General features: G+C 39.1%; 1 protein-coding gene across 16 annotated transcripts in view; it reads right to left on the bottom strand.

Moving 5' to 3' along the window:
* MPDZ (multiple PDZ domain crumbs cell polarity complex component) overlaps positions 1 to 12,319 on the bottom strand; it is a 170,357-nt gene that overhangs the window by 18,905 nt on the left and 139,133 nt on the right. For all 16 annotated transcript variants that reach the window (XM_021063726.1, XM_021063743.1, XM_021063757.1 and 13 more), the window contains 3 exons: positions 3,849 to 3,941; positions 3,683 to 3,757; positions 2,554 to 2,728 (listed from right to left, as the gene is read on the bottom strand). In XM_021063726.1, the coding sequence (XP_020919385.1) occupies positions 2,554 to 2,728; positions 3,683 to 3,757; positions 3,849 to 3,941 (343 nt within the window). The remainder of the gene's footprint in view (positions 1 to 2,553; positions 2,729 to 3,682; positions 3,758 to 3,848; positions 3,942 to 12,319) is intronic.

The following is a 12,319-nucleotide window of genomic DNA, read 5'->3' as shown; positions in this document are numbered from 1 at the left end:
GCAATGGGATCGGAACCATCTCTGGAGCCCTGGGACACAGGTTTCATGTCCAGCCCACTGCAGTGGATCTGGCAATGCCATAGCTGTGGCTTGGATCTGATCTTTCTCTGGGAATTCCACATGCCAAGGAGCGGCCAATCAGGACAAAAAAACAAAACCAAAACTGTGACATGTGGTGGAGACCTAACCCACATTCAGGAGAAACCGCAAAACACAAAGAATCAGTCGGCCAAAAACGAACAAAATAATGCCATTTGCAGCAATATGGATGGAACTTGAGACTCATACTAAGTGAAGTCAGAAACAGAAAGACCATACGATTTCACTTATACGTGGAATCTAAAATATGGCACAAATGAACCTATCTACAGAAAAGAAACAAACTCATGGACATGGAGAACAGACTTGTAGTTGCCAAGGGGGAGGCAGGGAGTGGGATGGACTCAGAGTTTGGGGTTAGTAGATGCAAATTACTTCATTTGGAGTAGATGAGCAATGAGATCCTGCTGTATAGCACAGAAAACTATTGTCTAGTCACTTGTGATGGAACATGATGGAGGATAATGTGAGAAAATGAATATATATACATATATTTATTATAAAACTGGGTCACTTTGCTGTACAGCAGAAATTGATAGAACATTATAAATCAACTATAATAAAATATTAAAAAAAAAAGGACATCAGTAACTCTGGTCATGGTGCCTGACATTCAGGACTTTTCAGGTTTTTATTTGGTTTTCCTTCTCATCCTATCTTAGAGTATCTCTTCTTACGTAATTAAATTTGAGCATATATGCAATTGGATTTAATGTCTGAGTTTACAAGACATCAAGTGAAACCCACCTGCCATTTCTTTCCTTGTGCTGCATTGTTTTACAAACTCAAATATTAAATCCTGGTGCATATATGCTCAGAATTAAATAAGGTTATATTATGGAAAATAAGAAGAATATAATTTCACACTTTGTTTTATGATGGTCTTCACATCATATGTTTCCTGATTTGCTAAGAGCACACAGCAAACAGCTTATTTTAGGAAAGGTGGAATACTTGATAAATTAGCTTTACAAAAGATGCTCTCATTTTAAGAATCAGAAACGCTTCTTGCTACTTAAATGGGAAAAGCAGGTGTAAAATTATTTTCTTTTCTTCTTACGGACACACCTGCAGCCTATGTAAGGTCTCAGACTAGTGACTGAATAGGAGCTGCAGCTGCCAGCCTACACCACAACCAGAGAAACTCCTGATCCAGGCCATATCTGTGCTCTACCCCGCAGACTGAAGCAACACAAGATCCTTAACCAGGGATAGAACCCACATCCTCATGGACACTAAGTTGAGTTCTTAACTCACTGAGCCACAACAGGAACTCCAAGATATTTTCTTTTATGTTATGTTTCCATTTGGCATTTTATAGTAGTATAGACAATGCTATCTAGGGATCAACTTACAACTGAAAAATGTTCATAAAATTTTAAAATATTTTAATGAATTACCAAGTCTTTTTTTTTTTTTAATGGCTCTACCTGCTGCGTGTGAAAGACCCCAGACCAGGGATCGAACCCGTGCCAACAGCTGCAACCTGCGCCACAGCGGCAACAATGCCAGATCCTTAACTTGCTGTGCAACAAGGGAACTTGTGATTCAGTCTTTTTACATAAAGGGTTACTTTCATCAGATATTTCTTACTTTAAGACTTTTTAACCAACTATATTACAAATGTTTTATACTGTTCTTTCCTTAAAATCCTGTCAAAGAACTGAATGTTTCAGTTTGGAGGCCAAAAGAGATCTTTTTCTCCCCAAGTGCAGAAAATGCCAATGTGTTTAAGTACTTTTTTTAATGCTGCAAGTCTTGAAATTTATTCTTTTATTAAACAAGAGTTTAATTTTTCTCAAAAAGTAACTCAAAGGAATGATGTGTCTCAATATACTAGACTGGCATTTTAATCATGCTCAAAAGTATCATCCCAGGCTTTTCATCTACTTTGACAGGATCTACTATTCACACCCAAAGTACAGAACTCATATCAACTACAAATATGTCGCAACGAATAGCATTTTTAAGAATTAGATGTAGTGCCAGGCACTGCTGATTCCACCACTGAAGTGGTATCACTGTGTCCATTTTGCAGATGAGAATACTGAGGCTTTGCAAAGTTAAATTACATGCTCAGTAGTATTTTTTTTTAAAAAAAGGAATGTAAAAAAAGACGTATCTCATGTATTAGCAACATATTTGGAATCACAGGTGCCCTTAGCAAAAGATCCCTGGAGAACAAACAGTACCACATCCTTGTCTTAGATATGAGCAAGCTGAGGCTCAGAACCAGTGGATAGGTTTCCTAGAACCCTGTAGCTGATTAACATATAGCACACAGGCCACCTGCCTCAGAGTCGAGTATTCTTTCTTCAGGAGCCCTCTCTCCATACTACCCTCTCACCAACAGGTCACTGACTATGACTTTTCAGGCAGGAGGCTCCCAAGTAGGGACTGGCTGCTGAGTCTGACTGTGTATGCATGCAGGACCAGGAGGAAACCAGCCCTTACTTCGGATAGACTCTGGTTCCGGGGAGCCAGATGGCGGGACAATCGGAGACGGGGGGCTGTTCTTTTTTTCTCCATTGGCTGTACCAGCTGCTGAAGCAACAGCCTGGGAATCTGCATTCTCAGCACGAATGGTCAGTTTCACTGTTGTCTTCACTGTTTTCAAAAGGCTGATAAACTGACATGGTGTTGGTGTGGAGCAGAAATAAAATTTAAAGGCAAATTAGTAGATTTATACAAATAAACCACTATTATAGCTGGAATCTAAAACTAGGCATAGTTGAGAGAAGAGTCAGACGCAAATTCCTTCTCAGGATTTGAGAGGTCAAGAAAAGAATGGATACAGTTTCTTTCTAGTTTTTTCAAATTCCCTGATATTGATTAAGGCCACCGTTAAGTTCTATTATACATCTCATTCTGACCCTATTCTTCATTATATAAGTAAAGGGCTTTCAACTTTTGACATTTCTAATATCATCCATTTCTTTATATCTCTACAACCTTAGAAGACACATGGGGTGCTTTACCCCCTTCTGATTCTATAGAGAATCTTAAGTGGCTTACACAAATTTTTTTAACGAAATGGAAACACTTATGTTAAAAGTAAGATAAGGAAAACCATCCAACAAAAGAATCAAGCCTAATGGAAAGTTAAAACATACACAGGTAGGTTAAAGGACCAAATCCATACAACTATTAAAACTGTTTAACACCAATAAAAGTTACACATTTAATGGCTGAGTTTTAAAATATGTTTATAAAGCAATGTACATAGTGCATATTTATAGGACTAAACACACTTAAAATATTCCTTTGGTTTTAATTCTAAGTTGACTTTTGTTTAGAAGTTCCAAGTTTTCCTAAAGGAAAAATGAAATGATATTTATCAAAAGTGCCCACTGAATACTGAATTTATCAGGCAACAGAAAATACCTTAATATTACCTTCACTGGAAAACATAAATGAGAAATTAAATAACTTCCAAATAATCTTTTCTTTTCCTTACAGATATATGTCTAAATAGCTACACAGCTCTGATTCCCTGACTGAGCACACACACACACAAACACATACATTTAGGCATGCCCAAGGATGGGTTCACAGTACCACCTGCATTCTTTTGGAATATTACCTTCTCAACAGGATAGCCAGCAACAACTTCATCATCTACAGCCAAGATCTGATCACCAACTTTGAGCCGTCCATCCTAGATGGAAACATGGAAGATTCTGAGTGATTTTATAGAAATAATTCCCTTCCCCATCACTTTATGAAAGTGAAAAGGGGGGAAGCCTCACCTTGGCTGCTGCCCCATGCTCTGTAAGACTCTTTATGACGACTCCATTGAGTGTATCTTCTTCGCTGATGGCAATGCCTAAACCTCCCTGATCCTAGAGAAGCAAAAACAAGAACATTCAGAAAAAGTGAAACATCAAATTTATCCAAATGGAAAATGACGGAAAATTCTGAATATCACCTTCTTACTCAAGAGCTAGAAAAGCATTCGAAACTATTCTAAAATCTACCATTAGAAATCTCTTCTCTCATTACCACGCTCCATCATAAGTGACTAGATATAGTTCCCAGTGCTATACAGCAGGATCTCATTGCTTATCCATTCCAAAGGCAATAGTTTGCATCTACTAACCCCAAATTCCCTATCCATCCCACTCCCTCCCCTTCCCCCTTGGCAACCACAAGTCTGTTCTCCATGTCCATGATCTTCTTTCCTGTGGAAAGGTTCATTTGTGCCATATATTAGATTCCAGATATAAGTGATATCATATGGTATTTGTCTTTCTCTTTCTGACTGGGTCACCTTGTTGTACAGTGGAAAATCGACAGAACACTGTAAACCGGCTATAATGGAAAAAATAAAAATCATTATTAAAAAAAAAGAAATCTCTTATGGAAACTTGTAAAATCTTTAATGGGAATAAATTCTCCATCAAATATTCAAACATTGGAGTTCCCATTGTGGCTCATCAGGAATGAACCTAACTAGTACCCATGAGGACGAGCGTATGATCCCTAGCCTCGATCAGTGGATTAAGGATCTGGCGTTGCCGAGAGCTGTGGTGTAGGTTGCAGATGTAGCTCGGATCCCACATTGCTGTGGCTGTGGTGCAGGCTGGCAGCTACAGCTCTCATTCGATCCCACCTAGCTTGGGAACTTTTATATGTCGCAGGTGTGACCCTAAAAAAAAGCAAAAAAAAAAAATTCTAAACATTTTTACTCCTTACATATGTCTACTATCTCTCCTTACATATGTCTACTATCTACATAGCATATCTTTTACATATATATCCAGTAACATAGCTTTAGTTACTGTACCAAAACACTCAGGGAAAGAAAATCCATTCAATAATTCAGTGAACATAAGGGAGTTCCTGTCATGGCTCAGCAGAGACAAATCTGACCGGCATCCACGAGGACGCAGTTTTGATTCCCGGCCTTGCTCAGTGGGTTAAGGATCCAGCACTGCCATAAGCTGTGGTGTAGGTCACAGACACAACTCGGAATCGGAGTTGCTGTGACTGTGATGTAGGCCAGCAGGTACAGTTCCGATTCAACCCCCAGCGTGGGAACCTCCATGTGCCATGGATGTGGCCCTAAAAAGACAAAAAAATAATAATTCAATGAACACATAACACCTGAGCATGTAGTTCTGTGTAACTGGCTAACCAACTAAGTGATTCAAAACCAGTAACAAGTACCTTCTTGCTTCCTCTTTCTGGCCTAGAGCTCTAGAGACAGTCACCAACACTGGCCACGTCATCCTTTTCTGCTGCCCTTCTTTTTAGCAGACAGACTGCCATGGCTATTCATATTCAGGCTCTGTCCTTTTTCGGGTTAAATAAGCACTTTCTCCAAAGACTCATATTTTAATTTGGTGCAGAAGGAAAACGCTCTCAACTCTGAGTCCAAAGTCCTGCACTGAAAACCTGCCAAGGCTAAAGAGCTACTCCTGATGATCTATACTTTCTATACCACATGGAAGTTCTCAGGGTAGGGGTTGAATCAGAGCTGCAGCTGCTGACCTACGTCACAGCCACAGCCACAGCAATATGGGATCCAAGCCTCATCTGCAACCTACACCATAGCTCACTGCATTGCCAGGTTCTTAACCCAGTGAGCTAAACCAGGAATTAAACCCGAGTCTTCATGGATACTAGCTGGGTGCATTACCACTGAGAACTCCCATACTTTCTTTCTTTTATCAGAACCAGGTGTTCCATAATACTGGCTACACCTATCCTTAACATCTACATGAATACAATTACCACAGGGTTTTGAAATTTTTCAGTCTGGTTAGAACCAGCAAACTTTCTCATTAGAGTTTCCATCCAGGAAGATGCAAAGCAAAACAGACAAAAGGGTATCTCGCCATGGTTTCTCTGAAATGTATACATGAGAGGCAGGCTTGCCACAGGACATTTAGGACCATGACATGGAGGTAAGGCTTCGCCATCACTGTAAAGGTTATCAACATTGTGTCTTTGCTGAGACAGATGAGTAATGTTTGACGACTTTCCCACTATCACTGTGCATCTTCTCTATCACCCCTCTTTTTCAGGTCATCAGCTATGTGTACAAGAGACAATCATGCGCTTTTAGGGTAAGCAGAGCTCGGCTCTAATTTCCTTTCTGGCTAGATCTAGAAATTTGAATACGTTAACATAACATCGTCAAACCTCAATTTTCTTACCTTCCCCTCAAAAATAATAATAAAACTTGCCAACCATGAGTTTGCTGTGAGGATCAAGTGTAATAACAAAAGGCCTGAAAACCTGACGTACTATACAAAAGTGTTGCTATAACACACACACTCCTTCTACTTATAACTCTACACAATATAATCACATTTACTTCAGATAAAAACCTCTAAACTTGCCAGGGTTTTGAAACCCTGATCTGGTGGTCAAAAAAAAAAAAAAAAAATCAGGCCCAACCAATAGGAAAGCCAACATGCTACCAAACTGACAAATCATAATGCCGATGCCACATGCAAATAACTGAGCTACCCTCTATTGGGGGTATTCAACACCAATGCTCTTTCCTAGCCCCACAAAGAAATATTCATATGAATACATAATACTCTATCTACAATGACTGTGTGCAGTCAATTCTGAGATTTGATTCTATTATGGTCTATTCACTTAACTATAATCAGAAAAATACTTCACTAGCATAGTGACATTTGCTGGTTGTTTACCTAACATCCATTCTCATCTTAGTCCTTCAGACAAACTCACAGATTTTCATTAGAATATCCAGTCCCCTATCCCCCTGCTGCCTCAAAACAGTTCTCACTCTCATCCTACATTTTGGGTGGTGGTGATTTTAATGTATGTTCACAAACTCTGTGATATTCCTCCCTTCAAGAAGAGGATCTTGAGTGTGGTCTGGACTTGGTGACTTAATTGTAACACACAGAATTAAGCAGAAGTGATGTTATGCCAGTTCACAACTAGGTCAAAACAAAGGCATCGGGCTTCCTCTTTGCGTTTTCCCCTGGACCACTAGTTCTGAGGGAAGCCAGCTGCTGTGTTATGAGGACAGGCAAGCACCCCATGGAAAGGATATAATTCTTGTCAATAGCCATTTGAGAAAACCATCTTGGATATGGATCTACCAGCCCCGGTCACTCCTGAAATCCTCACTAGCAGTTTGCTGGCAACTGAACATGAGAGTCTGAGCCAGACTACCTAGCTAAATTCTTCCCAAATTCCTGACCCAAAGAAGCTGTGAGATAATAAATGTCTATTTTGTTGCTAAGTTTTGTGGTAATCTGTAATGCTGCAACGGACAAGTAGCTCCAAAGATGATGTCTGAATGACTTAAGTCTCTTGTATAATTCTATGCCGTGGCCATAGTCCCTAGCCTAAGTTCAATTACGGAATCCCGGGGCTTTTGCCTGAAATTTTTCGACAGCCAACTCCCAACTATATATGAAAGAAGTAGCACATGACCCCAACTCTGGTTAGTAGCCATTCTACAACTATGAGGAATACAAGCTTTGGGAAGAAGCTGACACTGTGGATGGATGTGCAGAGACAGGAAAAGAAGTGGCTTTGATGATATTGAGCCCCAGGATCAACCGTCCTTGAACATTGCTGACTAGCTACCAGAGCCCATAAATTCTTTTCCTTGATTAGGCCTAATAAATTAAGTTTTTGTTATCTGCAACAGGCAGAGTCATAAAAGGAACAATAAGCTACACACCTCCACATTTAATATGCCCCATTCCACTTAGAATAGTACCAAAATAAGTTTATAGACATTTACAGACAACTCATTAATATCAGAAAAGCAGAATGATAAGGAAGGATAACAGGGTGTCCATGCATCATTTCCGACCTAACTGCTCAACTTTCCACCTCACTTCTGCCACAGTATATACAGACCTCAATAGAAAAAGACCTGAGAAACTCTGTCCTGAGCTAGTTATTAAAATACCACCATACAGGAAATTTGAAACAAATTAAAGAAGCACATTTAGGAAGGAACAGCTGTATAGTTAAATAGCTAGAAAAGGGCAAAGAATAATTAAAAGTGGGACTAAGCTAAACAAACTACTATCATTAGGGAAACCAGTTGGAAGACTCCCTAAAATTCTGAAGAAGGAAAAATTCTTAATTGTACTTGAAATCCATACATATAAAACTGCATGGATAACAAATTTATCTCTGATAATCATGTAAGGTTGTAATCTGCTATGACATTTAAGTACTTTCCTAGGGCAACATGTGCTAAAAATAAATCATTAGTCAAAAATATTGACTAAAATACTGACCAAAAATATTGATAAACTGAATTAGCATTCAAGTCAACCACCAAGGGTTTAGATTATATAATTTTAAGCTTTCCAATAAAACTCATTTTTAAAAAAACTTTGTTTATATTTCTATTTTCCTACTAAAAGAAGGATTAAAAAGAAAAAAATAATCAAAGGCAAGGCGGTTTCCAAGGAGTCAAAACAGAACAAGAAATGATAGTTCCCCTTATGTAACAGAACAAAAACTACTGTCTCCTTCCTCACTCCTGATCTTGACATCTTTTCCCTCGTGCCTACACTGCATGTAACCATTCTTTCATACTTTCCTCCCAGATACTTAGCATGAACTATGGTATACAATATATAATAAGAGAAAGGATAAGGGTGTCCTCTCTCCAGATGTATGCAATTTAGATATACAGAAAAATACACCCACATGAAACTGTACTTCAAGAGACATGCTCTTGGGTCATGCATAGCTACATAAATGAAAAATAAATGAAGACACTAAGAGTATGCGTTATAAAGGACAGAATGAGGAAAGAACATTTCAAAGGAAAGAGAGGTGAGATTAAGCGGGGTCCTGAGTTATGCAGGATTTAAAATAATCTAACAGGAGTTCCCGCCTTGGCTCAGTGGTTAACAAATCCGACTAGGAACCATGAGGTTGCAGGTTCCATCCCTGGCCTCACTCAGTGGGTTAAGGATCTGGCATTGCCGTGACCTCTGGTATAGGTTGCTGACGCGGCTCAGATTTGGCATTGCTGTGGCTCTAGAGTAAGCCAGTGGCTGCATCTCCAATTCAAACCCTAGCCTGGGAACCTCCATATGCCATAGGAGCGGCCCTAGAAAAGGCCAAAAAAAAAAAAAAAAAAAAAAAAAAAAAGGACACAGAAAAAAGAATTAAAATAAGCTAACAGAAAGAAGAAGGGCATCCCAAGTGACATAAACAGGCAGGGGTTGGGGCATGAATTCTTAAAGCTATTTCCATGGGCTCTTGATTCAAGTCAGTTTGAATGAAATAGTGTAGGGTTCTTATAAGGACTATATTGGAGTTTTGGAAAGGGATACGAGGCTCATTCAGAAGTTGAAACAGGGAAAAGAAAACAGGACTTGAAGAGAGCAGACTGGATTTTAAGTTCTAACTTTACCATTCTGAGTTTTGGGAACTGCTAAAAATGGGGCAAATAACAGCAATCTCACAGGGCTGCTGAGAAGTAAGTGATGTAACGCACACATTTGACTTTACCACTAAAGTAGTTGTTCAAATAACCATAATCTTAAAAAAAAAAAAAGGACAGTATAAATGACAAAGGATTTCAGACGAGGATGAATGCTGTAAAACTGCTTAATTCTTCCTTCTTTGCTTTCTTGTGTTTTGTTCCCAAAGTCTAATAATGGGGTTTAGAGCCTACAGGCCTAGAGTCAATGTGTCACTTAGCATGTCATTTTAGCAATGTCTTCCTCAAAAGATGTTTTCAAGGCCATTCAGAACCTCATGGTTTAAAATAGTAATGAAAACAATAACTTGCCCAGTGCTAAATGGGTTATGTTAATTATTTCATTTAATCCTTACAAAAATATCTTTAATATAAAGGCATTATTATTTCCCCCATCTTATAAAGAAACTGAGGCTCAAGAAGTTAAGAGCTCCAAAAGCCCACACTTAAAATCATGATCGAATGCCTCTTGTGTCAGCTGATTTTAACAGATTATTGAATATTCCCCTTAGTCACTTTGGCTTTCATCAATAAATACACTTTGGTTACCTGAGCTTTAGATTGTTCAGAATCTACAAATAAGTGGAAGCTTTCCGCGGGCAACAAAATCATTAGATCTTGAAGTTCTAAGATTCCTCCATAGCAACTAACTTGGAAAAGGATGTGCACTCTTCAAATACATTGGCAAGAGGCTAAAAGGCAGAAACCAACACTTACGTTGCAGAATGAAGAAAGCTTGCTCATTAGCTTAAACAATCCTAACCATAACCCCCTGATCCAGGCACCCCCCCACTCACAGAACAGGAAAGTGGGGACCAATGGGATTAAGTGACCAAGTGACCTATAAGAAATCACTCCAGCTGTGAGAAAGACTTTTGACAGCACTGCTAAAGCAGCCACTGATAAATCTTGTCAGGCCAAGCAACTTGAATTTATCTGTTTGAAATTAGAAGTTCTTGAACGATTCTGAGTAGGGATTAGGATGATGCAAACATCTATGGAAGACCTTAGGTAGCCTAACACAGGAAGAGAAAACCAGCGTCATGAAGCAAGCAGAGTCTCTTTGCCAGCTTATTCTTTCCTAATAATTCTAACAATAATAATAATAAGGTGACACTTAGCTATGTATGCAAGATACTAGACTCTATATATGTATAAATTTAATTCTCACAATATATATTTAACTCTCGGTACGACTCTAAGAGGTTAAGCACTATTATCATCTCCATTTGGTAGACGAGAAACTATGTACAGATTAAGAAACCCTCCAGGGGCACACCTAAACAGCCTCAAAAGAGGCAAACTGAGGGGTCCAAAGCAGGTAGTCTGGCTTTCACTACAGTGCTATGCTCCTTATGCACTGATTTAATAGCTCATTCCCCCAACATTTTCTGGGCACTCAGGTCCTAGGATGTACTATTATCCTCGGTGGATAGATTAGAAAGGATACCTGTGAAATAAATGATCTTATTTTGGAATTTTCTGAAGATAAACATAAACTAAGATTTAAAAAATCATCCATTATAATAAATTTAGCATATGTTTAAATTTTCATAATTAATAGATTATAGGGGAAGGATTACAGTGTTAAATACTATAAACTCTGACTTTAGGATTTAGGGGGAAAAAAGAAACTTCAACCCTAAAATCATCAGGAGAAAGAGGAAGATATCACCTCTCTTAAATAGCAACAGAACAAGGGATTCTTTTTTCTCTTTTCTTTTTTTTTTTTTTTTTTTGGCCACACCATTGGCATACAGAAGTTCCCAGACCAGGGAGCTAATCCAAGCCACAGCTGTGGTAACAAACGATCCTTAAGCCGCTCTGCAAGGCCAGGATCAAACCCATGATGCCACAGAAACAATTCTAGATCCTTAACTCGCTGTGCCACAGCAGGAACTCTGAATGTGGGATTCCTGAATGGAAGTACACGGACTTCATGGTAGAAAAGGCTTTAAGGACTTTTGTCCTTTTCCCATAACACAAACTGTCCACAATGTCCACAATAACTTTTAAATAGGTAAGATCAGAGCAATTCATTTCTATACAGGGTTACCTATTATTAAAAAAAAAAATCAAGAAGAGACATAATATTTTTCCCCACTAAATGCTTAGCAAAGTCTGACCACAAGCCAAGCATCATGCCCATCACTTTATAAACAACTCATTTATTCTTTACCTCCTTTCAAAGGCAATATTATCATCTCCAATTTACAGGTGAGAAAAAAAGAGACAAAGGAAGATTCCACAATGTGTGACATCTGTACCAGATGAAACAGGGATTCAGTTCAGATACACTGACCCCAGCACCTGTCTTAAGCATGGAGTGGGAAGGAAGGCACACAGGAAGGGCTCTTCTTCCTTCTGGTGCAGCCTTTCATGTAAACACCTCATCCCCTACTCTACCTTGGCCCTTGTCCCTTCCTCTCCTCTTCCCTGAGCACCTTATTACTCCTTCTGTTTATCCTCTGGTTCATCCACTTTCCCCTGCCTTCCGGCATGAGACTGAACAAACCACCTCTTTAAAGTGGTCACCTGAAACTAAGGTTCAGATCTGTGCAAAAGCAAATACCTCACGGATGCCTATCAGTGAGACTTCCAGTCATCTGAGCCTTCAGTTTTAGAAAGGACAAAGACTGTAACTTTGGTTTGTTTATTCTTTTCTTTTTCCTCCATGGCAGGTCCCTGGTAAATGAATCAAAGGAGAGACCACTAAATGTCATACCCTGGGATAATCATAAAGGCAGGAGAAGTTGAGTCCTTGCCAAA

Source organism: Sus scrofa, chromosome 1 (genome assembly GCF_000003025.6).
Source record: "Sus scrofa isolate TJ Tabasco breed Duroc chromosome 1, Sscrofa11.1, whole genome shotgun sequence".
Lineage (NCBI taxonomy): Eukaryota > Metazoa > Chordata > Mammalia > Artiodactyla > Suidae > Sus > Sus scrofa.
This window is presented reverse-complemented; position numbering and strand designations above follow the sequence as displayed.